Raw genomic sequence first — 26,571 nt, 5'->3', positions numbered from 1 at the left:
TTCTTACAAACGCATGTACTCTAGTGAAGTATATGTGCATAGTTTTGCTCTTCTTAGTTTATCATAAACAAAACTTGTAGTTTCTAGGCCTATCGTTGGTTTTGTTTCCAATAATTTGAATCCCTAAACAACATGATAGATAGATGGATGGATGGATGGATAGATAGATAGATAGATAGATAGATAGATAGATAGATACTTTATTGATCCCGAGGGAAATTCAAGGCATCCAATAGCAGTATACAGACAGGCAGGACACAAGACATTAGTTACAATAAAATAAAGGAGCAGTGATTAGCATTAAGTGTCCAAAACAATAAGGTGAAACCAGGAGTGATTAGGGTGATTGCAATTAAAGTACCCAACTATTGAGGAGCAGATTAGCATTAAGTGTGAAAGACAATATAGGGAAACTTAACCTAGTTAGGGTGATCATGTCAACATGGAGAGAAAGTAACTGAAACGTCATTGAGGGCAGACTCATTCAAAAACCCTTTTGTTTTTTTGTTTTCGAGGACTATGAGTGAGCTTCTGCTACTTAATCAGAAGACCCATTCTGTCACCTGGGGAATGTAGATCAAAGTCAGCAGATGGGACAGGAGTGCTAATTCTCCACATTCCTCCACTCACAGATAAATGGTTGGTTTGTTGAATAGAAGCGACAGCGTTTAGTGTTTCAGCATCTCATTACACTTCCTCTTTTCACACGTACACAGGCGGTTGTCTTGCGTATCCTTGGAGGAATTTGAATATCATGTTACCCTTGTCATACTCTTGCTCTGAGCTCTGAGACTTGTTACTTTGTCTTTGATTGCAAGTTTTAAATATCAGTATTCCTTTGATTTTTCTGCTTCCCAGTAAATTTGTTTCCGTTAAGCACCCAATAACTTCGTTTCATGTTGGTATTTTTTATTTTAAGTCCTTAAATCTATGTGATCTCTTTTTGCGTATTCATTTTTTTTACAGGTCTTAGAAAAAATCCAACACTCTGCAGATGAGTCACACTTTTCCCAGTATTTCATGACAGGAAAAAGCGGGTATTGACATGCAGGTCTGTGCTGTGACAGGACAGATGCTGCTCAGAGGCGTGGTGAAGGAGCAGAGGCGGATCAGAGAGATGTTTTGAATTCTATGCAGTCAGTTTACCTCAGCTAATGACTGCGTGGGACGACTAAACTTCTGCTCATTTTCCTGTTGAAGCTAACGTGCAAGGATGAATTTGTACAGGAGTTTTGGGAACCTAATGGAGGCTTGGGTGACTGAAGAAGGACAGGGTTTGGACTCAGAATGGCCTGGAATGAATGAAGACTCTCCGACACCTTCCTCAAACCTGTGTTTGGAATCTGTGGACTCTGGAGTGGAGTCTTCTCCTGCTACATCTTGCTCCATTTCTACAGATAACACAGAAATTGATACCACATCATCTCAGTCTCTTGTACTCTCCTCTTCCTCCTCTTCCTCCCTTAACCTTCATCCCAGCAAGGATCAGGAAGACGCCAATGCCTTACACCAAAAGCTGGAGCGAACATTAAGGAGGACCGACTCTAAATGTCTAAATGAAAACTCACAGTTCCCTAAAGTGGATGAGGTGCTCAGGAGGCGACCCAAACGGCACACATCCGAGTCAGTGAGAGGTCAAAGGTCAGTGTCAGAGAGTTTTTGCCTAAGGAGGACAGTCAATCCATCAGCTCCCACAAGGACTATTACAGAAATGTGCAGACGGCCGACATCCATGAACCGTGACGAGCAGCAAGCTTATACAAGATTAGAGGTGAGATCATGTTTCAGTTACAAACCAAACTTTGTTCAAATATTTAGAGATTCAGCAGAAGAGACGCAAACACCTGTGTTTGTGCATATGTTGGGACCACTTCCAGGATTACATAAGATCAGCAGTAACATGCGAGGTCTTGCACAGCTCGGGCTCGAAAAACCTGAAAGGAAAGAGTGTAAGAAAGTCCCACCAGTGTAACACGGCCTCTACTACAGTCATTTTACAGTTAAAGGGTTGCAACATAACTATTTCTCCTAATCAATGTAGGACAGGCATGTCATTACTCATACTGTATCTCTTTCATGCTCACAACACATGACGAGTCTGTCTGTGGTGAAAGGCATCATAAACCAGTCTGCCCAGGTGACTTAAAACCCACAGATATGACAGGAATGGGTGGAGATGTGTGGGGGAAGTTGGGCAGTCGGAAGAAGTTTAGATAAATAAAACAGCTGACACATTTGAAGATATAAAATAAGCCTTGATTTAAACAACAAAAACAAGATATTAGATGTTCCTTTTGACCTTTACCATGAGTTAGAAAAGAGGTCATACCTAAAACTCTCAATGAAGTTGAAACAACAGGATTAATTGTACTAGTTGTATTCAAAGCTTGCAAAGGCTTTGTGATTTATTTCTTCAAATAGTTCTAGGGTTGAAAATGCTTAAAGAAGTGCAACACTGAGACGCCTTATAAATCAAATTACAAATAAATACCCAGTTTTATGTTTTTTGTCGTTTTTTTTTTTTTATGTTCGATGTCATTTTCATTTATTTTCATTATCCTGCTCAAAAACTCTTAACTCCCTATATAAAAAAACGTTCCTCTCAAAGTTAAAGAAAGTCTTAGAATAATATGTATCTTCATAAGTTTAGGATATTCTTTAATCAAATCAAAAAAAGACATAATTCTAATCCATATTGTGATGTAAAAAATCTCCATTATAAGAAGGCTCCCAAACAAGATCCATACTTAGAATAATATTGAGATAACCTTGTACTACTATCTAATAGTTCAGGATATTAACTGTATATTGGCTCTGTATTAGTCATTATAAATGACTTATTTATTATATATCATACAACTGCTGAAACAAAAAGCTGACCTTTTATCACACCCTAAATACAGCTTACTGAAAGTAAGACGATACGCTTGCTCAGGTTCTTAAAAACAATCTTTCAGTGTATGGTCTCAATTTGTAAAACGAATTCATGCAAACTACCACATTATAATGTGCTGTACTATTTATTTAATTGTGTCATTACTCTAAGCATTTGGATAGTAACAGTTTAAAAAATGTTGTATTCATGTGCTTATCTCTCAAATCTCTTAAAATGCATCCTCAAGCCGATTTTTTTTTACACTTGATTCAAAAAAGAATTAAACATCTTGGGGTGTGAACTATTCCTCAGACATAGCATTGATTTAACTGAAAGTCTATGAACGGATGACAAATGACAATGAAGTAAGTTCACATATTCTTTAAATGCTAGCAGCTCTTTGAGGCTTTTCCATTGGCTTTAGGATTAAATGCCCAATATTGCTTGCAGAGTCAGGCTAAAAAATGGAAATGTATAATGTCATACTTGCTGTGTTGATACTGCAATGTTTTGTGAGTTTCCTGATGGTTTGCAGAGCAGCAGTGAAGGATAACCTGGATTTTCATGTCAACTAAACTTGTGAAAATTACATTAATGTGTCCAACAAAGTAACATTTATTTCACCTATTGATCAGGTTCAGATTGAGCAGGTTCTTGGAGAAAAAAAGAAAGAGCTGAGTCCCGGTCTCCTCTACCTGGAGCAGGTGTGCCAAATGTTGGAGGAAATTGCCAGACAGCAGATGCACAGCCACGCATTACAGATGGAGATGGATGCCCTGCGGGAGCATCAAGAGGTAGAGATGGAGGTGAGCCAGGTGAACACATTCTTGTATTCCATCTTTAGAAAGCAAAGAAGTTGTCACACTTCACACTGGTGGTGACGAGACGTTTTCTAACAGCCTCAGGGTTCATTTAAATTAAAATACATTGTATTTCTCCTCTCTTGGCTCTCTTTCAGTCTGTCGACTCCTGTCAGAGTGAGTCTAAAGCTGCTGACGAGAACCTCCCATTCAGTCAGGAAAAGACAAACAGTTTAGACTGCAGATCCCAGCAGAGAAAAGAATATCCTTACAGGCATTTTCGGCAAAGATCAGCCTCAGACACAACTATTGCATCACTGCATTTAAGTGAGTAACAATCCACTATCCCTTTTTACATTTTAAAAGTTATGTTTGTAGATATATAATTATTTGTATGTATGCATTGCTAGTTGCTGAAGAACATTACGAGCGTTGTTGTTGCTATCTATTTGTTTTCTTGGTAAAGGAACGCTGAAGACAGACTGCAGAGGGCAGCACCTGAGTGCAGCTGGCCTGCAGAAGGAACAGGAAGTCCATAGAAAGCAGGTAGAATATTGTATGTCAATACAACAAACAATATGATCAATATGGACAACATCTTAATACCAGTTATATGGGTATAAAATGATGCAACTTGTACTAAATTAGATGTATTTTAATTGGAAGCGTTCTTTTTTAATTTTATTTTTCTCATTATCTTTCACTTTAAATTCACTGTTACTCAATTTTGTCTTTTCAGGAGTTAAAATGTGGATCTTTGAGGAGAGAGGAGTCTACTGTGAGAGATACTAGAGGGTGAGATTTTTAAGCTCAAAGGAGGCAGTAACATCAAGCTTACAGTACGTGAAGCATGATGCTCTGAGGAAATGTATGTGCTGCTCCAACATGGCAGCCGGCCACGCTGACGCAGTGGTCCAGAGCTAATGCACAGTATGCAGCAGAGCCTTCACTGGGAGTTCATTTTTAGTCAGCTTCTGTTCCTTCTGAACATTTTGTGCCCTATTTCACAAAACTTTGCATACCGCTTCCTCCTTGCCTCTGCTACACCTCTGAATGATGAATTTTTCATCTTCACAGCCAACAGATGCGGCCATCTGAGAGAAACACGGTCCGTCGACGCTTGAGCCAGATGTTCAGGAGGAGCAGGAAAACTCTGCCTGAATAAACCGAGCGCTGTTCGTCTGTTTGAACATTTAAGGCTCAGTTCAGATGAGAAAGTGTTGTCTGCTTTGAACTTACTTTTTACTCTGCCCATGTGATGTAGCAATCTGCCATGTGTATTTATTTTTGTATTTATATGGATTTATTTGTAATGTTTAATGGGGTTTCCCATCTAAGCTGCAAAAACTGATGTGCACTCCATATAACACTCTTAGTGTCAATAAATATATAAATATGACAAGTTATCTGAAGTTATTTTTGATGTCTCTGTGTTGTCTGCACTATGGAAATAAAATGCTCCTTTCCATCAAATACATAAATTAGAATTTTTAATTTGTGAAAAAGGAACCAAATATGATTTGTTTCAATATTTGCTCTGCTCGCTGTTGAATACTGAAATATACCTGAGGAAGATATGTCTATTCACTGATGTATAAAATAATACATTTATGTTTTCAAGTGTGTGTGTATATATATATATATATATATATATATATCACAAAAGAGCTCAACAGTTATTTGCTATAAACATATTTTCAACTTTTATATTCAGTTTTTGGACTCATCATATAATTAATGATTTTTGAATCGGAGTACTTTAAGGAGGAGTTGATGGGTCTTTCAGCCCTTTCATTTCGTAGGCCTGAAAACAACCTATAAGCTTCAAAGCCATCACTGAACTGACATTTATATTGCCGGTAACATGTTGTCGATGGCTGTCTTGGCTTTTATGTACACTGAATTAGAATTGATAAAACCATTTCTCCCCATTTTAAAAAGTCTTCATTGAACTCAAGAAAATACCTGTGTATTCTTATGCGCACATTCATGAATTAACTATCCACTTTAAATCTATTTCAATATTAAATCATTATCGGGGTCCGATTTAAATGTCCCTTGTATTGACTAAGAAAAGGAATTCTGCAGCTGAGTCTGTTTTGTAGCTTGACGGACGTCAGACCACACAGAGTTACTTTAAGCTTTTATTTAATCTTTATTCACCTAGGTTGGGGGGATTTACCTCCCCTGGCATTCCCATGTAAAGAGATGTCAATGACAAACAAGTCCAACCAAACGAGAGAGGGTGAATAGGATTCCAGTCCATACATAAAATACATTTATTTACTATTTATCGAACAACCGGCATCCATTAGTCCCACACAGCATCCATCTGTGCTATTAAATATATAGAGATAACATCTGTGGAAGGATTTATTCATTGTATGTGTATGTGTGTGGAGGGTGGGGGGTGGGGGGGAGGTTGGCCAGGAAAGGTCGAGCTTATAGATGAAAAGAGTGTTTGGGGCGCATCGAGTCATGCCTGCAGTGTCCCCCCTTGTCTACATGATGCCACAGGAGGACAAGGGGTTGGCGATCTGGCAGGTGCAGGCTGACTGGCAGTATTGGCGCACAGTCTGGTAGCAGCTGCGGTCGGCGTCCCCACCCCACTGCACAGGCCCGTTGGGATCAGAGGGCAAACGGCTCAGGATGCTGGTGTTGATGGCCAGAGCAGCCAGGCCATAGTCAGTGAACAGCACCGTCTCACGCCGGCATGTAGGGCAGGAGATGAATTTGTACTTAGGACAGGACTCGTAGAGGATCTGCAGGCACTCCTCGCACACCGAGTGCAGGCAGGAGAGGATGCGTGGACGCTTGCCAGCAAAGTTGTAGGTGTGACCGCAGGTGGGGCAGTCCAGGGGCTCACAGGGCATGACGGGTCCCGAGGAGGACGAAGAAGAGGTGGAGGATGAAGTGGAAGAGGAGCGCAGCACGTACTGGTTGACTATGACGTCTTCCATCTTGTAGTGGAACTGATGGTAACAGATTTCGTTGGCACTGGTTTTGCGCTGGGCCAGGTAGCTCTGCTCCCTGCGCATCGCGGGGACGGGGGAGGAAACAATAGACCTGGGGGACCCTGTCATCTCCAGAGCCAGGTCGCTGCACGCCTGGTTGACAATGATTTCGCCCTCGCCTCCGCCATCCCAAGCCACTCTAGGGGGCGGGGCATAGCGTGGCTGGGTGACGGGCACAGGGCACTCTCTGGGGAACTTCTCCGACTGAATGATCTTGACGGTGTCCATTGGGATGGTCACAGGCTGACGCCGGAGGCAGGACATTCGCACAGTTTTTGGAGGTGAAAGAGAGAAGGGCTGTGGCTCAAATCAGCACTGGACGACCCTGCCTGATTCTTGGCGAAGGAAATAAATAATGCTCTTTTTTCAAAGTCAGCCATTCGAGGGGACATGAGGACGGATGGTTGCCTCCATGTTTCCCTCAGAGATGCCCCTCTGGTTGGTGTGTCTGTCAGCCTGAGTCTTTATGAGGGGAAGACAGATAGAGAAGCTCAGCCAGAGCACCACAATCTGCAGCTCTTATTTTGTCACTGCTGATATGTAAAGATGATGAAACAGTCAAGCTTACAGTTTCTGACCAGTGTTGACAACTTAAAGGTAGTTTTTTGTTGTTTGTACTCACATATGCTGATGATCCTGTGCTGTATCTGAATCTTATTTGCAGAAAAGTATATATATACACACACGAACAGTAATTCAGCACAAAGATTTGTTCTCAATCAGTGATAACACCAATAAATAATCTCATATGCACACAGATGCTCACATATCTACATACAGTACAAGTTTTATTTTCTGCATTCATAGAGTGGGGTGGGATTTTCAGTTCACGCAGTTCACAAAGCTCCTAGTGTTATTGTCTGAAACGATATCCTGTGGCCTGCTGAGGAAACTCTTGCCTTGTACAGCTAGCCCTTGATGCGTGTCTTTCTCAACCCGCCTGCTTTATTTCCTGTTTTTGGCTGCGGCTTCGTTACGCAGAAATTCCACTGTGTGATAAAGAAAGAATAACATCCAGTCTTCTCTGCTCTTGGTCCAGTTGGTCCGTCTGGGTGGCTTGTTAACAAAGAGGGAGGAGGCCTTTTTTTTAAGGGGAGGTGCCCTATAAAGCTTTAGGAAGCTGATTTTTTGTTGTTTTTTTATGACTCCTTCGAGCTTCTAGGCTCCTGAATTCCTCCAAGGTGGGAGTGAAGGTTTTTGATTTGACTTTCAGACAGTCCTCCCCACTGAGCAGAAGATGTGATAACAGTCTAAAGGATGCCTCTGTGCTTGTTTCCCTTTTTCATTGAGCCGGGTTCAGGTTTCCTTTGGTCCATCTATCTGTAAGAAACAGAAACAGAAAAGAAGATTTATAAAAAAAACTGCAAATTATTTATGTGCTTAATTACAGTAAGTAAATGGGTTAAACTCAAAAGTACAGGGTCAACTTCTCACAGACAGTTTGATTGAAACTTTCTTTCATTTTTCCAAGGAGCACGTAGGGCCATTTTCTTTGTGTTTCAGAATCACAGTCAACCATTTTAATGGGCTTTTAAATTCATAAAACTTCTTTGAAGAGCTTAAGTCGTGTGTGTGATTGAACAAACTGTAACTGTGTACAGGTCAGATTATTTGGATTCCTACATCGATGAGGCTGCCAAGTCGGCTCATTAAAAGCGTTTGGTCTTATTTCCTTTTGCATATTTGCTTCTGCCCAGGTTTGTAGAGATGAGATAATTACCATGTTGAGTCATGCTTTGGGGCACGGTGCCTCATTTGAACACAACCACAGGGCTAAGGAGTCAAAAGATTATGTGGATATGAGATGCATAAAAGGGTATTCATTGAAAGCTCAGCACGCCTTAGAGCTCAAGCTATTCAGGGCGACAACTCACGACTAACCTGTATTCACTTTGTTCAGGTATTGTGTTGCACTATAAAAGGTCAAACGCAAAATGCCAGAATTGTTTTCTTCCTTATGGCTTATAATGTTATTCTTTTGCAGAAGTATTCTGCCTTCAACAAGCTCTAAACATAGTGATATATTCTGATATTGTGATTTTTTAAAGACAATTATAAAGGACACTTTCTTTATGAACCCTCTCCCATCAGGTCCTAAAGTCTGCTTTGAGATGTGTTTGGTGATGTTGTGAGAGATGTGTCACCACATGGTAAGTGATGCCGTTCTTTGGAGAGAATTCTATTGAGAGGTTCTCTAGTATTCTGCGTCCTTCCAGTATATGAAGGACACCCATCGGTGCAGCACAGTACAACGGCCCTCAGAGCTCTCAGTGATGACACAAACACGAGAAACATATAGGAAAATGTACACTTCAATCAGGGCTGTTACAGTAAAAAATAATAATCCCCACTCACATTTAATAAAAAGTGTTTTTCAAGCGTGTCCTACTTTCCACATTCACACCCCATTATCTGATTTGATGTGACTGTAAAATGTCCTTCGACCATATGTTTTTCAATCTTTGCTGTGTGAGTGTTGTGAGAATCTGACACAAAAAGCTTCATGAAGGTTTTAAATAGTTATGATGTGTTGTTATATAGGTAACAGGAGGTAGACTGCTGTAAACTGCAGATGCGTTTGTTCAAGCGAGCCTCGCTGTCTGGTTTCGAGCAGGTGATTGTGACATATGTTGCAGTGCTGCTCTTGTCACGTTTCCTGCTTCCTGTGAGCATTCTGTCAACTTGTCAGTTGCGTCAGTTAGACTCTTACTTGCGTAGGACCTGGTTTCATGCTTGTAGTGGTTAGTGTCATACTGTGTGTGTGGGTTCATAAAAAAAAAAGGAAAGATAAGTGTAAGGCTGAAAAACAGTAAGTTCGACCAGAACAATGGCTGCCAAACAGCAGAGGAGAGGGAGGATGACACATCTTTCATTCTATGCACAGTTGTCAATAGTGATGATTCACAGACGAAGGAAAAAAAAAAACTGTGCAGAGGAGTTGACCTACATGGTGATGAAAAGAGGGAGAGAGAGAGAGAGAGAAAGAGAGGAGAGGTAGAGCTACGTTGGCCCTGCTTTCTATTTATGGTTTGTTTATCTATGCTTGTCTCAGTGGTTTCCTGCCCGCAACCCCTGCTGAAGATTCACACCGAATGACAGAGATGTACCTAACAGGCGGAAGTGCCGGAGCCCATCATGATCACATGATGCAGCGAGCCATAATAGGCGAGCGGGCAGATGCTTGTTTCTCTTCCTTTATCCCTCCTGATGAATCTGTTGACATGTTTGTTACGCGGCGCACGCGGAAACGCTGAGCTGTTTGCTAAAATCGTTCAATAGCAGCAAATGTCTTTGATACAGCTGGGCGTTTGCAACAAAAATACAATGCTGTTATTTTTTTTTCATATGACCTTGATAGTGACATAATGGGGCAGTGTGATGACTAAATAAGATAGAAGATGTCATGCATTTGTCAGCCTTTAGGATTAGTAAAAACAAACCTTTATCTTGTGTGTCAAATGTATGAATTGTATTGAATAATTGAAATAATGATTGCAAAGTTGTGTTATTATTATTATTTTGTATTGCATTTTAATTAGATAAAAAATAGTTTAAAAAAATGTAAATCTTTATTTTGGACCTCATGAAAAGCAGATAACACGTTTTCTGATACTGAAACGGTTTAAGTAAAGTCTGTGATCCATATCTAAAATGTAGGGTTGGGTATCAGTGAGCATAGGAGTACTGACTTTGATTTATGTTGCCCCCTAACAAAAAAGGTAGCATACACAGCAAGAATATAAATAATGGCCCCTACCAGCAACTTTTGAGTGGTGAAGAATAGCTGATTTCAGGTATGATTCCATGTGACTGTAGGAAACAATTACAGTGCAATGCTTGCCAAGAGTGTTCAATTATTCAAAGCAAGCCAAATGTCAGCAATCAATGTTTTCCAATCCCATAATTAGGGTTGTGGTAAGGTTGGAAAAATGTCCAAAAACAGCATGATGTATAAATATCAGTGTGCTTGATTGGTTGACCTAAATGATGTATTTTCAATTCTATTGTTTCTATTTCTATTGTTAAAAACTCAAATAACCAACTCCAGCGCTCAGGGGGAAATGTATTGAAGAGACAGGGGTCAGGATGATACGTCGTGGAGACTTTTAGACTGAGGAAGACGAAGCAGCTAAAAATATCCTCTAATTTGGTGACAGGACCACGAATAGAGCTGATAAGTGATGCAGGCTGCCTGCTAAAGGGCCAGCTTTGGCGCAGCCTTCTCCTCGCTGATGGAGCCCTCCCCAGTTATGTAAGGAGCTCATCTCCCCAACCCAGCCACCATATTAACACAGTGCTGCAGCTCTCACACAGTCCTGACATTGTGTGTGCGGTTGGTTTTGCATGTGTGTGTGTGTGTGTGTGTGTGTGTGTATTCATAGCTCTGGATCTTCTCCCTCCAGAGGAATTATAGCATTAATGAAATCATGACAAGTATTTGACCTCGTCATCACGAGCAAGAGGAGGAAGAGGAGGAGGAGAGCTGACCACAGAGATGTCAGAGCTCGGAGCCTGTCTGAGCAGCAAATTCCTTTTAACATTAAACACACACACACACACACACACACACATCCACAGTTGAAAGTCAAACCCACACATCTACAGAACATTCTCACCCTCCAACGTCTCTCCATCACGTACCCGGCACCACCCTTTACATTCCAGCCCGCACACAAACAAATTAAGAGATAACAAACAGATATGAGCCTAAAAGGAATATTTTTAAATGTGTACGCTATCTGTCATACTAGCTTTATCTCCGTCTGATTAATCTGTCAAACACACACACACACACACACACACACACACACACACACACACACACACCTGAAGAGAGCGAAAACAGCCCTATCCTCTCACACTGCCATCACGTTCCTTCACCGTGTTTACTCACAAACACATTTCAGGTCTTCGTGATCAGACTGGATTGATTCCACTTGTTCAGATCGAAGGGCAGGAAGGGCACCATGTTCTGAATGAGTCATAGATCCCTGCATCAGTCACTCTCCCTGCCTGGCTCTCTCAATGGAACCTTGTATCTCTCTCTCTCTCTCTCTCTCTCTCTCTCTCTCTGTCTGTCTCCATCTTTCTATCTCTGTAAGAAATCTGTTGGCCTGCACAGAACAGACCGTCCCGTCTTTGTGCCCGTATTCCACATACTGCTAGTATGTCAGGTATGCCAGCTATGTTGAGATGTATATCCACATTCATGCCTCGGCTGGTGAAAAGCGTGGCGTCCTCTCTCCTCAGACCTGTGCGGGATATTATGCTGTGTTTTGATTGCATAACGCCTTATGACCTTTGCGTGATCTGAGGACAAAATCCCCAGATTTACTGTATGTTGCTGTCTGCAGACTCTCTCAAGAGAGTGGTTTTAGAGAAATGATGTGAATGATTCAATAAACGGGATTAGTTTCTGCTCCATACAGAACATGACATTTTGTATGGTGATACATGTGTATTGTTCATTTAGTGCGCCTTGATGAACACAACACATAAGACAGATTCTGCAGAGTTCAGATTTGTATATGATGTTTGGCTCATATTGCTGCCTTGACAGACACTCCGTCAAGCTGTGCGAGTCAATACAGTAATTCCATAGGCGACTGTATTTTTTTTCCCCCTTTTGCATGGGCATGAAGTGCTTAGTAGGGAGGTGTCGTTTTTAATAATTCAGCATGCTGTCATTCATGACACACACCGGCCATTTTGCCTCGCAATTCATTACAGCCAAGTGCTCTTTGTTCTCGTCTATGTATCTCACACAGCAACATGGAAGAGCTCTCGCATGCAGGCAGGCAGGCAGGCAGGCAGAAAAAAATAAAAGCAATAACCACCATCGCTCTGTCTGACACAGACCTCAGTGAAGATTTATGAGGGTAAGGTTCAGCGAATGTCTCGCTCCTCAAAAACAACATTGGTTTGATCGATGATCGAAACTGATTTCACTCTTTTGAAGAAGGTTGTTTCGTTGTACGTCTCTAAGGTGGATGGCAGGGTCGGTGTCGTCTGAGCTGAGCATTCGAGAGGTGACATCGTCTGTGGGTTAGAGGGCGAGATTGGCCCAAAAATATTTGGACCGTGCGAGATGGAGCAGCTTTCTCGTGAGGGGAGGGGTTGAGGAGCAGTTATGCAATCGCAGCATGGTGTACCCAGCACTCTCACTGCAGCGCCAATGTATGGCCAATATGGAGATGCCCTAATGCTGCTGACAGCTACAGAACAGCCAGTTCCTGCCGTTTCCCTACCGCCACCACCCCCCACCCCCTCCTGTCCCCCACTGTCTGTCTGTGCAGAGGTCTGTGAAATGTCATAACCGCTGGAGACATGACACCCTGAAGATACCATCTACACCCAAACTCACACATCCGCTCAAACTCACCGTCTATTCACAGATTCTAACCATTGTTCGAGGGCAATAGAGATAAGCAGGCGTACATGTGTTTGGCGTTGATGCAAATGTGTGTCTCCATTCATGCATCCATGTATGTGTGTGTTTGCAAAATGGACGGCTATGATGCAATAGCCGTGTAAATCCCAGCTTAACGTAACACATGCAAAAGACCTCCTCTGCCTTTTTGTTGTTCCTGCACAAAGAGAGCAATAAAGGAAAAGTACACACAGGTGCCACATCTCACATATGTTAAACATCCAGTTATTCAATATGGTGGATCGCATACAAAGCCATTTGAATCTTCTCTATGAAACGGATGGAAAGCCTCGTCTCACCCTCACCTGTCTGCCTACGCACTTGTCTTGTTCCAGTCCTTTCTCTCCTCCTCGCTCCTGTTCCAGTTGTGGCTGTTGATGTCGGTGATGCTGCGCTCTGAAGGTTCATGGAGCTGCTCAGTCTCTTTGTTCCTTGGATGTCTCGCTACAGGCAGGATGCTCTCTCCTATCCATTCGATTCTAGCACGCTCAACGGCAACCAGCAAGGGCAGGAGGGAAACGCGGAGGAGATGTAAGATGGAGGATGCTGTTGTAAGTTGGATGCGTCATGTCTCAGGGTGCTTTGGTTGAGGTCCGCATCCCTCGTTCCTCTTCTCTCCCCCTCCTCGCTGGTACCTCTGTCCTTTACTCTCCAACCCTTGCTCCTTCTCCTTTGAGCTGTGGATGAGCGTGTCCCTCTAGTCTTTCTCTCTCCATCACTCAAATTGTTCAGCTTATCTAATGCAGCGGTCTGAGCTTATGTTTCTTTGCGCATATGTCCCCTCCTGTTTCTTTCTTTTCGCTTCTCTTCTCTCCAGGTAAAGCCTCTCGTTTCCTTCTTCCTCTTTCCCCTGATGTTATCTCTTGCCTCAGCTGCCGATCATCACATCTCTTTCTCCTTCTCCGTCTGTTCCAGTCAGTCTGCTTCACATTTACACATGCGCAGTGTTTTCACACATACAGTACATGCACACTCACACTCTCTCTCCCTCTCTGTCTCTTTGCCTCTGGCTCCCTCCTTATGCATGTAGCTTGTTTTGTCTGCCCAACCCCTCCTCCCTCCCTCTCTCTCTCTTGCTCTCTCTCTCTCTCTCTCTCTCTCTCTGTTTTTCTTAGACACACTCTCTCTTTATCTCTCTCTCGCTGCTCTCTCTCGCTGCAGCACACACTGCAGTGCCTCTGCAGGCAGGATCACGTTTTCTAGTTGCAGGAGAAAATATTTCAGCCAATGAGAAACGTTGAAAATGTTCGCCACCCCACCCCCCTTCAATCTTCTTAACACACACACACACACACACACACACACACACACACACACACACACACACACACACACACACACACACTAAAACATGCACACACTAAAACATGCACATTTATATTCAAACATCAGCACACAGCCGTCTGGGATATGAAGGCTTTGCACAGAGAGCCATGAATCATATTTTAAATGAAATATTAATACACACATGGAAAAAAAAAAAACCCATATGGTTAAGTACACTTGCCAGGCACACAGGAAATACAGGAAGCTGGCGATCATAGATCTTATCTAGACAGTGCAGCAAATCCAACGAGGCAAAACAAAAGCATAACATCACTCACAAATGGTCTCCTTATCAGGATGCTGAAAACATGTTTCTCAATAATGTCTGCAGAAATTAAATTCCACAAACACATCCTCATTAACAACATAACAAAATGTTTCATTTGTATTGATTCCTCCTCAGACGTTACATTATTAGAAAATAATAGACCCAGATGCTTAATTGGACACCACTAACACATAAACTTGAATCCTGTCAAAGACCTATTTGTGCAGCGATGTTGCGTAATGAGGATTTGGACGAGGTTTGCTTGAACCATTTACGCTGAACGATTAATAATAGGATTAAAGATTAAAAAGAGCATGATGTGATTTTGCTATCAGTGTAGGGGGCTTTCTTACACAATAAGAATCAATCAATCAATAATCCTTTATTCATCTTGCAAACGGAGAAATTACAGAGTTTGTGCTCGGAGGCCACTGGTCTGCTGCGACTTGTATCGCGCTGACACTTCCCTAACATCAGGAGAGCTAGAGATGATGTTGAATACATCATGAAATGAGCAGCAATAAAAGTCCCACTGTTTAACAAGATGTCTTTATAGCTCCTGTTTGTAGGTTTTTTTTGTTTGTTTTTTTAAATCATGTCACTGTCTCTGTATGAGCTTTCTTTTCAATTTAACTTCTCATAACTCAGTTGCCTGAGATTTGCTCAATGTAGTATAGTTCCTCAAACTTAAGCTATAGCCTATGGTTATTCCCATACTACAGTTAATACTCGCTATAGGCTACCTTGTAACTTTTAATGGCAACTAGATATACAACTTGTTTTAAGCCTGAAAAAGCATTTAAGCTGTCGATGAACTTTCTGGAAAAGTCAGTCCCAGTCAGTGGACCAAACACATCACACATATCAGTTTTGTAGTCAGTTTTACAGCTGTGAACTTGTGCCACAAACTATAAAGGTTAATAATGGTGTAAGTTTTCTCCTTTTAGAATGCCCAGTTTTTCTTACTGGCAATGTAAGAAGTGAGGTGCAGTTCAGAGGAAGATTGAAAAAAGTAAAGCCCTATCTGTTTCTGCTGAGGGCTATGAAACCTGTCACATTCAAGAGAGGACCCAGCTTGTCCTCAGGCATATCTCTATCAACAAGGCCTGATTTCTTTTTCACGTGTTATGTCAATTAGTTGTCTTTGAATAATGCAGACTGGATTTTTTTTATAGCCTACTTTGTGAAGATTAAATAGAGAAGTCAGTTTCTCAGGCCTAAGCATACAGCCAGACAGTTTTTTATTATTATTATTTTGCTCATGATTGTGATAAAAAAACAGCCATGTTTTCTGATATCTTTCACTCTGGGTAAAAGTGTCTTACAGATGGCGATTGAGAGTTAAACGTTTTACGAGTGAGCATATTGACCTTTGCCTGTGTTTTGAAACATTTAGTCAACACGCATGACAGCAGAGTCAGTGCCAGATGAACGATCTGAACCAATATAAAGAGATGTGCAAGGAATAATAAATCAAGATAAAAAATGTTAGTTCAAAGCAGGATCATAAATGAATCAACCACGCACATACGTCAAGGCCGGCATTACAGCTTTGTATTTATTATCCATAGTGATAAAAGTGAGATAGTGAATGTGTCATAATGGGAACGATTTATGGTAAAGCAAGGAATAATATCCCAATTGCAAGTAATCATTAAACATTTCATTTCATCAGGAACAAATAAGATACAGTTTATTCCAGAGAGAGTGGATTTGATATGAACAGAAAACTCGAGTAATTAATTTCTGCAATAATAAAGATTTACCAGTAGAGGGCAGTAAAGAGTCAAATAGTGCTTTGTGTAACCTGTTATCCCGGAGATGTTTTCATTCATTAACAGCTAAAATAACACAAAGTAAGGTGCACAAATTTACGAGGGGCCAGCTCACATGGACTTTGAGCAAACATTATGTAGAAAAAAAGGCTTTGGTAGAATGAGGTAGCAAAAACAATAACAGGGATATTTAAATATTATTTTGATTATTAAAGGCAACATCACTGATTAAATAAATAAATGTTAGCTATTTAATTTCCTTTCCCTGTCAGTTTCTTTTAAGCTAGAAAGTGCCTCATACAGCAAATACTAAGTACTAATAAGATACTAAATACTAATAAGAGGCAGGCTGAAACCAAATAACAGTTTTTGCATTTGGCTGTGTATGAGGTCAGTCATGTGCAACACACAAATTAATAAATGCAATATTACCTTTTAAATTAAATTAAATTAAATTAACAGGTAATACATGTTTGTATAGATTACCGCTCAGTTTACTGGTTTACAGCAATTAAATATATGTTTACATCCTACTCTATGAAATACTTACATATTTTAGATAGGCTTGTACTTTACGTAAATACATTTGATGTCATGTATGAGATTATTTGGTTATAATGATGCAGTATACGGGGAGATCTTTTTTCAGTGGATAGTTGTAAAAATGATCTGAGGCCATACATTCATTTAAAATGCTCATTTAAATATAGCATGCAGTATTTGAGAGTGTTTGGGTCAGTTGATTTCCTTTAAGCAAAGAAACCATGACAGAAAACGGCCACACACAGGAGGATAATGGCGTTGGCATTGACAACATTCCTCCAGAGAGGCTCCTCTGTGGTGTCTGTGAGCTTCTTCTGCAGTGCAGCCTCCTCCTCTGCACTTAGCTCAGGGCCCTTTTGCTGCTCGAGTCCACAGAAGCACAACACTGCTTTCTTACAAAAGCCTGGCTCCTCCTCTGGTTCTGTAAGGTAAGATATGAATGTTATAAAAGACATGTGCTTATCTGTGTATGCTTTATTATATTTCCCACATGCTTAAATGACAGTCTACTGATTACCTTCTATTTCCATCTTGGATTGTTTGGTATCCACCCAATTAACCTGTTCGATGTCCACCCTCTCCTCTGTTGCGTTCCTGAGGCTCCAGCACAGTCGATAAAGCTTGACCAAGGAAAAAAAAACACAATATGTTGGTAAAACATATGTATGAGTTGAGCTGAGTATTATAGTGATAGGTAATATTTCGGCTATGAATGATTTATTCAGCCTTATTTTACAGCAGTTACATACATGCTTGTCATCAATGGGTTTGGTCATGAGAGAGACTGCCAGAATGATGATACAAGAGATAGCAAACAGGATCATGCCGAAGTAGAGGTAATGGACTCCACATATGATGGTGGGACAGTTACTAGGAGCGACACAGCTGCCTGTGCCAAAGGCAAACTCTGTAATCATCCGAGAGAGGCCGATTAAAAGTCCTATTGCAAGGCCCCAAAAGGCCCCCTAAGGAAAGGAAATAATAGAAAATAATGTTTATTTACAGTAGACTTCAACAACAGTAACAATCTGCAGTCACAGGTGTCAGGAGAAAACAGTAACAGACTTCTCACGATAGGGATATATGAGAAGTTAGGATAAAAGGAACAATAAGATGTTTTTCAGATATTTGTCAATGACAATCCGTCCAACAGTTTTTAATAAGTAACTTTCAAAAACCACAAAGGTCAACCACCTTTTGACAACTTATGGAAAGGTGTGGGATTGTCAAAGTCTGTAGGATTTTTCCTCCTGGACCATGACTGTTTCACTGCAATCCCTAGATAATTACACTGAGTCTGCGTTCACTGTATTCTTCCAAAATATGGTAGGGACATTGAATTAAATATTCTGCTCTCTAGGTCATGTTTCATTGAGACCTATCAGTTAATTCATCTTAAACCAATTACATGATGCAGATACATGAACAAGATGACAGAATTAACGGGAACCTACTGTAGGAAACTGGAGCAAACAAGTGAGAAATGAGCATGATAGTGAAAGTGTGATGATACAAGTCAGCCGATAACGGATACTGATCAGCTGATAGCGTGGCTGAGCTCCTGTGATAACCATGAGAGAAAGAATCACATCAAGAAGGGGTCATATCATAAACCACATGATGACATTATTTAACTATGGAAAGGTCTAGAAAGACAAATGTCTATATTGTTATATAACAAAGCAGTAATGCTTTCCTTTAACCTTTGGCTAGTAATTACACAAGGGCTTTATAATGGATATCATTTGTCCAGATCCAAAAATTCTATGTAGGTGATGACTTGCATCTGTAAGAGTTTACTCTCTTTTGGTCATGATTAAAATGTAATGTATGAAGAAATGGTGAATGGATTACCATTGTGCACACATTTCGGCTTCCGAAATGGTGATCACCGGTGATTCCAAATGTGGAATTTTGTGTTAAATGTCCCAACAAATATTGGATGAACTATTAGATTCATTGTACTGACATTAAATGTTCCCAATCTGTGAACTGTAATAAGTAATTTTGAGTTCCCTGGATTCTTTAACAAGTGGCATCATAAGTCCCCCCATCCATCTATTAGCTATACCGCTTATCCCATTTAAGACCGCAGGGGCTGGAGCCGATCCAAGCTTTCATTGGGCGAGAGGAGAGGGAAACATACAAGCAGTCAATCTCACATTCGCACATATGAGCATTTTGAGTCAGCTATTAACCTAACAAGCAAGTCTTTGGACTATGGGAGGAAGCCAGAGTACCTGGAGGGAACCCTTGCACGCAGAGAACATGAAACCTCCCCACAGAAAGGCCCACACCCACCCAGGAAACCACTGCATCACCATATAGCCCCTAATGGCATCAATGTCAACATTTGAATTCCAGTAACACTTTGGTTCACCCAGCCTCATCTGACTTTAAGCTTATTATATGTGTAAGCATGCCTCAGCTCAATCAAACAGTGAATATATTATTACTACGTAACATCAGCATGTTTGTATTATTGTTTTGTGATGCTGTAGAACTAAGTACACTGAATATCTACTAGGTACAGCGTCAAAGAGCTGCTCTTGAATTTCACTTAGAATCAAAGCATGTACATTAAGAGGTAATCAAAATGGAAACTCACAGACTCATTGACACGTTTGCAGAAGATAGCCAAAATGAACACAGCTGCGATGGGTGGTGTAAGGTAGCTGGTGATGGACTGGATGTAGTCAAAGAGCTGACCACTCTGGGCTGATTGAACCACAGGGATCCATGCTATGCTCACACCAATCAGAACCATGATAAATACTCTAGACACACGCACGCATGCAAGCCCGCACACGCACACACACACACACACACACACACACACACACACACACACACACACACACACACACACACACACACACACACACACACACACACACACACATTGTAGAAGGTTACCATCAAGTACATAGGCATTTTCTAAACAGGAATAACATCAAATTGAATTCAAACATCGTTTACCGGCCAGCAATCATGAGTTCCCGCTCACTGGCTGAGCGACGAAACTTAGTGTAGATATCCATTGTAAAGAGAGTGCTGGCACTGTTAAAGATGGAGGTCAGTGAGCTCATCAAAGAGGCCATCATCACTGACAGCATAAGACCTCTCAGACCTAAAACAGATAATAGATTTACAGATAATAATGGGGGAGAAAAGCTGAAGATAATAGCTACTAATTGCATATTGTATCATAATAAAAGTCTCTAGACACCGACCATTGGGCATGAGATCCACAACCATTTTGGCATAAGCAACATTGGTGCAGCCCACACTGGCCCCACACTTATCTAGACATTCATCCGGGTCCACACATGCCACCGTATCTAAAATAAAATGAAAAAGATTAGCAGGTGTAAATCCAATAGTTTATCTTTTGTAAGATGTTCATCAGTGATAATGGTACTTCAAGAGTGTATGCCTCTCGAAGTACAGTACAGTAGATGTACTTGAGCTTGTATAGCGCTTTTATAGTCTTTTGACTACTCAAAGCACTTTTGTACCACTTGTCACACCCTCCCATTTACACCCATTCACACACTTATAGAAAAGGCTGTTATGTAAAGTGATCATCTGAAGTAACTTCTCCCATTCATATCCCAAGCATTTCATATGTGGAAGAAGCAGGGGTAGCAATATGGGGTTAAGTGTCTTGCCCAATGACAACTTCAGACATGTTGCTGCAGGAGCTGGGGATCAAGCCTTCGACCTTCCCGTCGTGAAATGACCAACTCTACCAACTGAGCTGCAGCTGCCCCAATATAAACATCAGAAATGGACTCAAGGATACCAATGGTAATATATAAGTCTTCTGTGATCTCTATGTGAAAACCCTTAATATGTGTGGATGTATTTTAAACCTGTAAGAATAATGTACATTTGTGTTTCATAGCATTTTTCAAGCATTTCATATTTGCATACAAATTATATTGAAATGAATTTTTATTTAAACTAAGAACAAAATCTATGATGAAATTCCACTTCTCTGTGAGTCTGTTCTGCCGTAGTTTCTTAATATGAGTAAGAACTGTATTTGAACTGTTCTCGAGCTTGATAAGGATCCAGTCCAATAGAGCTAATAAGACAGATACCAAGAAAAACTCACCAGTATAAAGGATCCTACTGATCATCCCAGGGAAAACCATGAGGAACATTGGCAGCAGTTTCAGGTAGCCACATAGGATACATCCTGCTTTAACGTGAGATAGATTCTTAGCTGAGAGGCAACGCTGTACAATCACCTTTAAAACAGAAGAAAATTGGGTCAAGTGTCAAGATAGGTAGAAAAAGGGTGATTTTAATTCTTTTAACTTACAGTAAATATCACTGTACTTCAGGTTTAACTTGACAATGTCAACAGACGGGATCAGCTTTATTGGCTATGTATGCTTACATGCACAAGAGTTTGTCTTCAATGAGCTGAGCTCTCAATGTCCAATATTAGGAGTGATAGTGATACAGTTGGCTGTTTATATGATTAAAGTATGTCATCATTTGAACTACAATGACTCCATGTTAATTTTGTATACGTATTTTGCAGAGCATTACAGTCCAAGTAGAAGCATGGACATCCTCTCAGCACTACCTCACAACGCTTGAATGACTCTGGCAAAAACAGGCAAGATAAAGGTGCATATGTTTGCAATGTGCGTGCAAATGGGTTGAGATCAATTGACTGAGCCTGAGTATGTGTGTGCATGTGTATTTATGACCATGGAGTCTTTCCTATTGCCTGCCACTGAGTCAGGTTTTAGTATCCTCACAATTACAGTGGGCATTTCCGATAATGCTGTCCAACTGCTTGACTGACCTGATCAGTGCACCAGTACCAAGTGGCCTGGATGGTGAGCCCAAACACAAGGCCTGGCCATGGCAGGTCTCCTGTGATCGCATTCCTGAAAATATGGAAGGAGTCTGGTCGGGGTGTGTAGCAGCTTGCATTGGCAGTTCCTACGATAGAGGGGATGGCTTCCATGTAGAGCCTCTGGAAGTTTTCATAGCCTTGCACCTTATCGAAAGCTAAAGACATGTGTGCAAATTAGACTTACAGGTAGTTAATCATTATCACACTACATATACACTACAAAAGGATGGATTTGGTCACATTAGAGAGAAAAAAATGGCAGTATTAATATATTAAATAAAACAGCAGTACTTGGAGTGTGATATTGCTTTTTTACAAGAGCGCTACAACTGTCATAAATATGTGAAGAGTAAAGTGTTTTGTACTGTATACATTTATTTGTATATTTCCTCTTTTTGTGTAAAAAGTTAAGGCTTTACAAGCATTAATCTGTTACTTTCAAATAAATGACCTGTTTAGAGCTCTTGAAACCAAGGAATAACTATGCTTAAATGTCCCAGTGTTACTATACTATATATTTATTTATTTATGGCAACTATGTGTTGTACAAAGCAAATGTTATACCTTTTAACAATTATGTAATAATAGAATCTTCTAGTGTGAGAAAAAAAAAGTTAAAAAATAGCAACTACATGTAAGGATTCTTTATTACCGAAGCCCATGAGGATAAACGATCCTGCAACCATGATGATGGTCTGTAAGGTGTCCGTGTAGATCACTGCTGCCAATCCACCTGAGATACAACATCAGATTTTATTATTTTGTACATTTGGATTTAATTCTATTCTTTTGCCAGCACTAATGAGTCAGCATCTAGTTATGATATGTGAACTTTGGGTGTCCGTCTATTATTACAAAACAGCAACAGAAGGCCATTTACTGCTTATCACAGTTTACGGCTTATTGACCACAACAATACTTCAAGGATAAACTAGTCATGGCCTTAGGAAGACTTTACCCCCAATTATAATGCCATTCATACCGTAAAAAGATAAGACTTAGTTTATGAGGGATCTGTGATTCCAGTTAAAAAGGAAGTAAGTGCGGCATCAATGGACAAACCTGTGACAGTATACAGTGCAGTTATCAATAGTAGCATGATAACAGCCAGGTAGATATTCAACCCAAGAGCCTGATTTATAAAAATGGCACCAGAGAACATGTCTGCCTGTGAGGACAGAAGAGAAGAGAAAAGAAAAAGACACATCAATAACATACAATTTTGGCACAGTGTTGAAATAGAGACAATCCCTGAAGACGTGTGACTTACTGAGATCTTTGTGAAAACATACAGGAAGAGGGAGAGCACAGACAGGTAGATGCGAATACGACTTCCTCCGAACCGCTTCATCAAGTACTCAGGCATGGTGACTACCTAAACATGTCCAGAGAAAAGACGGTTATTTGTGGTCGTTTTACCTATCCCCTTTTCTTCTAAATGTGGCTGTTTTTATGACTCTGCTATCTTTCAGAAATATTACAAAAAAAGTACCTGCTAGAGTTCATTTAAGCCACAATGTCAACGTGTCATTTAAGATACGAATGCAAACTTTAACAGTGGAATTGTGTATTTATATGTATAGAGAGTAGAGCTTAATCGACACCTTTTTTCACAGATATGCACGATTTTTTTTTTGTTTAATAATCAAATAGCATTTCATTTGTATCATTGCATTACACTTGTTTACACAGTTGTTTTTTTAAGGCTGCAAGGAGCTGAGTGTGCTACAGTATATGGGTTAAAGCGAGCATTATCACTGTCAACAGTTCAAAGCAGTGATACACGAGTTACTTTAAAGTTGACCATTTTGTCTTAATTACATATCTTTTCCACAATTAAAAGATAGGTGCATTTGAGGGATCGACACATTAAATGTGTATATCTTTATCTACCTTTCTCTTTGGATCGAACACACACAATATCACACAAGAATGATATTGGCTGACATATCGGTATCTGATGTGTTTGTCTCTCAAAAAGCGTTATTGGCCCCAAAAACCTCATATCAGTCAGGCCCTAAAGGAGAGTAATGTGTTTTGTATGTAAAAACTAGGGCCTGAGTTTTTACTTCACCCCAGCTTTGATAAAGATTGGCACAAAGAGCCATCCCAGGATGACGACCACGATAAGAGCCTGAAACACACAAAATTACAAAGATGAAATCAATGATTAATCAGTGCACAATACTGAAAATACAGAGTTAAAATTCACTCCTGAAGTTTTGTTCTGCTTCCATTCATAACCTACACATATATCAGTTCACCTTACAGAGATAACTGACAATATCAATGACACTGGATAAAATAATGCTTGTGTAAGCAGTGTTAATGGTGAAATTGGCACATCAACACAGATAACTCACATTCCATTCAAATCCTCCTATAGCGATTCCTCCAGCTGCAGCCGTCCCAGCTATCCCTACAAAGTGGCCACTGCCAATGTTGCTTGCAAAGAGTGACGCTCCAATCTGCGGAGTTCATATGTAGTAAGCATTCATAAATAAAAGTGTTCCCCAAAATAAGCTCAGAGAGGAGATATTCAATTGCATTGAAGTTTTCAGGTGACTTTAATTCATATCATGTCCTATAATCAGTGACAATAGTCCAGCGAGCACAACAATTAAAACTTCTTAGCCAGAATTTGTATCTGCAACCATTTATGGGACATTTATGAGTATATACTCACAGGCCACCAAACCATACTCCTCCCTGCCAGGAAGAAGCCACCCACTGTGGATCGGTTGGTGCGTACCATAGCCTACAATAACAGAAAAACTTTATATTTCAAAAAACTACCAAAAGAAATATTTCCATGTTCACTACATTTACTTTAAATTGCCATTTAAGTAATGAAAAGGTATAAAGTCACTAGATAAACAGAAAAAGAAAACAGAAAGTTACAATTTTCTCAATGTTATTGATCTTAAATGTTTATTTTGAGATGAAAAAGTACTCTACAGCATTATATTTATACACCAGATTGTTTGGTAACCAGCTTTAATGGCACCATATCAGTACGTCTCCTTTTAACTGGAGTGCCGCTGTTAAAAGTTGCTGACACTGATACGAGGAGCCTCTTACATCAGCCCATAATAATTTTCAATCAGAATTATTTGTTCTCTCTTGGCTTAATTCAAACGACAGCTGTCCCAGCTATAAAACAGGTAATAAGTCAACTATTTACAGGAAAAAAGGATTTAAAAATGGTTGACAGAAAACTGAGCCACTCACCCATATTCCGACACCCAGGACAACCAAAAAGTAAATCACAATAACAGAGATATCAGCCGGGTTGTTTAGAACCACAGTGGATGAGCTGTTTCTTGCATTGCTGCTCCTTATGTAGGAGAATCCAAAATATTCATAAGGCATTTTGCTCAGACGGTGACGAGATAACACAAGTGCTGCTGGAGTTGTGCCTCTGTGGCTGAAGCACCTGCACTGACACTTAAGTACCTTCAGGGTGTGTTTGTGTGCGTGTGTGTGCGCTGTAGAGAGAGAGAGAGAGAGAGTGTGGGAGGTGGGGCGGGGGGTTTCAAGTCAGAGAAAGAGTTTTTTTTTTCTTTAAAAAAACAAAACAAGATATTGTTCAATTCAAAGTACATCTTGATGGGCACTTACTCATTGCTGAAACAAGGTGGTGGATGTGAAGAAGATTTTGTGAATTGAAATGAATGTGTAACCTTTCCGCAAATAAGCTTGTTAATGATCAACCCGCAAGGAAATACCACATGTAACGAAACAGGTTTAAAAACAAAACCTTGAAATCAACTCCTCCAGGCTGCTGCTGAATGCGTATCACTTTATAAACAAAGACTTTTAAAATAAAAATGACGATTTCTGTACGTTGACTCAAAAACTCTGCAACATCCTCATCATCGTCCTCATCGGCCCCCTCAGTGACTTGAAAGCTCTGTCAATCATACAATTGGTAAGTACAGTAACTAACAACATATTTCCCTGATATTATGATGGACTGACATATTTGTTTAATTTGTATAATATTTGTTTAATTTTTTTTTTTTTTTTTACAGAGTAGCAATTTAATCTAGGGAGGGGCCCCTTTTGTAAAACTGTTCACTCAAGTCAAGATTCTGTTAATTTGCCATTTTTCTCAAGTATCTGCCCCAAGCAATGTGACAGAACTCACATAGCGACATAAATGTGCCTGCAAATCTACAAAGCAATCAAATAAGTTCTACAAGTACAGTTAAAAAAGCTGGAATAATCGTAGACAAAGCAAGTAAATAAACGTATCTTATAAGTCTATGTTTACTGGCAAGCATTTCTTTTGATCTATTGAAATATTTCCTCTTTCACTGTAACACTATCAGAAATAAAAGGCCCTTAACCCCACCCACAGGGAACCCTACACTGTTCCTTATTGTCCTGAAGACTAATGCATGTATTTTCTGGTAATTAATTGGCTGGTTGTCAATGTTATAACGTTGATAAGGTATCATTCCCCATCAATTCCCACTGAAAAACAGGAAACAAACCCCTTCATTTATGAAAAACAAATACAGTATATATAATACTTTGGGCGGCCACTAGGTGTCCCTACAGGACAATCAAACTAATAAAAGAACTTGATCGGGTCACACAATTAACAATAATTCTTTTAGTCATGGCAAACCTGGTCCAGCGTTACAGTAAGATTG

The 26,571-nt window shown here is 40.3% G+C and overlaps 3 protein-coding genes across 4 annotated transcripts; 1 reads left to right on the top strand and 2 right to left on the bottom strand.

The window, feature by feature from the left end:
- Positions 1 to 219: 219 nt before the first annotated feature.
- On the top strand, positions 220 to 5,220 carry LOC306837086 (uncharacterized protein). 2 transcript variants are annotated; one of them, XM_079364567.1, is made up of 7 exons: positions 220 to 639; positions 967 to 1,771; positions 3,511 to 3,681; positions 3,834 to 4,002; positions 4,142 to 4,221; positions 4,415 to 4,470; positions 4,753 to 5,220. In XM_079364567.1, exons 2-7 carry the CDS (start codon positions 1,214 to 1,216, stop codon positions 4,838 to 4,840), a joined length of 1,122 nt encoding a protein of 373 aa, XP_079220693.1. In that variant the 5' UTR covers positions 220 to 639; positions 967 to 1,213; the 3' UTR covers positions 4,841 to 5,220. The 2 variants fall into 2 exon arrangements, with proteins under 2 accessions (XP_079220693.1, XP_079220692.1); XM_079364566.1 differs by having other exon boundaries at positions 3,511 to 3,690.
- Positions 5,221 to 6,010: 790 nt separating this feature from the next.
- rnf208 (ring finger protein 208) lies at positions 6,011 to 14,236 on the bottom strand. Its single transcript, XM_079364311.1, has 2 exons — positions 13,425 to 14,236; positions 6,011 to 8,009 (listed from the first exon to the last, which is right to left on the bottom strand). Exon 2 carries the CDS (start codon positions 6,951 to 6,953, stop codon positions 6,177 to 6,179), a length of 777 nt encoding a protein of 258 aa, XP_079220437.1. The 5' UTR covers positions 6,954 to 8,009; positions 13,425 to 14,236; the 3' UTR covers positions 6,011 to 6,176.
- A 3,001-nt stretch (positions 14,237 to 17,237) lies between these two features.
- On the bottom strand, positions 17,238 to 25,317 carry slc5a1 (solute carrier family 5 member 1; the record flags this gene model as incomplete). Its single annotated transcript, XM_079364373.1, has 15 exons — positions 25,142 to 25,317; positions 24,597 to 24,668; positions 24,274 to 24,378; positions 23,985 to 24,044; positions 23,181 to 23,285; positions 22,973 to 23,078; positions 22,563 to 22,643; positions 21,857 to 22,065; positions 21,152 to 21,287; positions 20,265 to 20,372; positions 20,011 to 20,161; positions 19,640 to 19,808; positions 17,781 to 17,996; positions 17,549 to 17,651; positions 17,238 to 17,452 (listed from the first exon to the last, which is right to left on the bottom strand). Exons 1-15 carry the CDS (start codon positions 25,280 to 25,282, stop codon positions 17,238 to 17,240), a joined length of 1,977 nt encoding a protein of 658 aa, XP_079220499.1. The 5' UTR covers positions 25,283 to 25,317.
- Between the last annotated feature and the right edge of the window lie 1,254 nt (positions 25,318 to 26,571).

The sequence above is a fragment of the Symphodus melops genome, assembly GCF_947650265.1.
Source record: "Symphodus melops genome assembly, chromosome: 16".
In the NCBI taxonomy this organism is placed as follows: Eukaryota; Metazoa; Chordata; class Actinopteri; order Labriformes; family Labridae; genus Symphodus; species Symphodus melops.
Note: the sequence above shows the minus strand (reverse complement) of the source record. Positions and strands in the feature narration are given on the sequence as shown.

Coding starts and splice junctions, on each gene's coding strand:
- LOC306837086 (XM_079364566.1), top strand. CDS start 1,214: ATGAATTTGTACAGGAGTTTTGGGAACCTAATGGAGGCTTGGGTGACT. Junction 4,003..4,141: donor TATTGCATCACTGCATTTAA/GTGAGTAACAAT, acceptor TTCTTGGTAAAG/GAACGCTGAAGACAGACTGC. Junction 4,222..4,414: donor AGGAAGTCCATAGAAAGCAG/GTAGAATATTGT, acceptor TTGTCTTTTCAG/GAGTTAAAATGTGGATCTTT.
- rnf208 (XM_079364311.1), bottom strand. CDS start 6,953: ATGTCCTGCCTCCGGCGTCAGCCTGTGACCATCCCAATGGACACCGTC.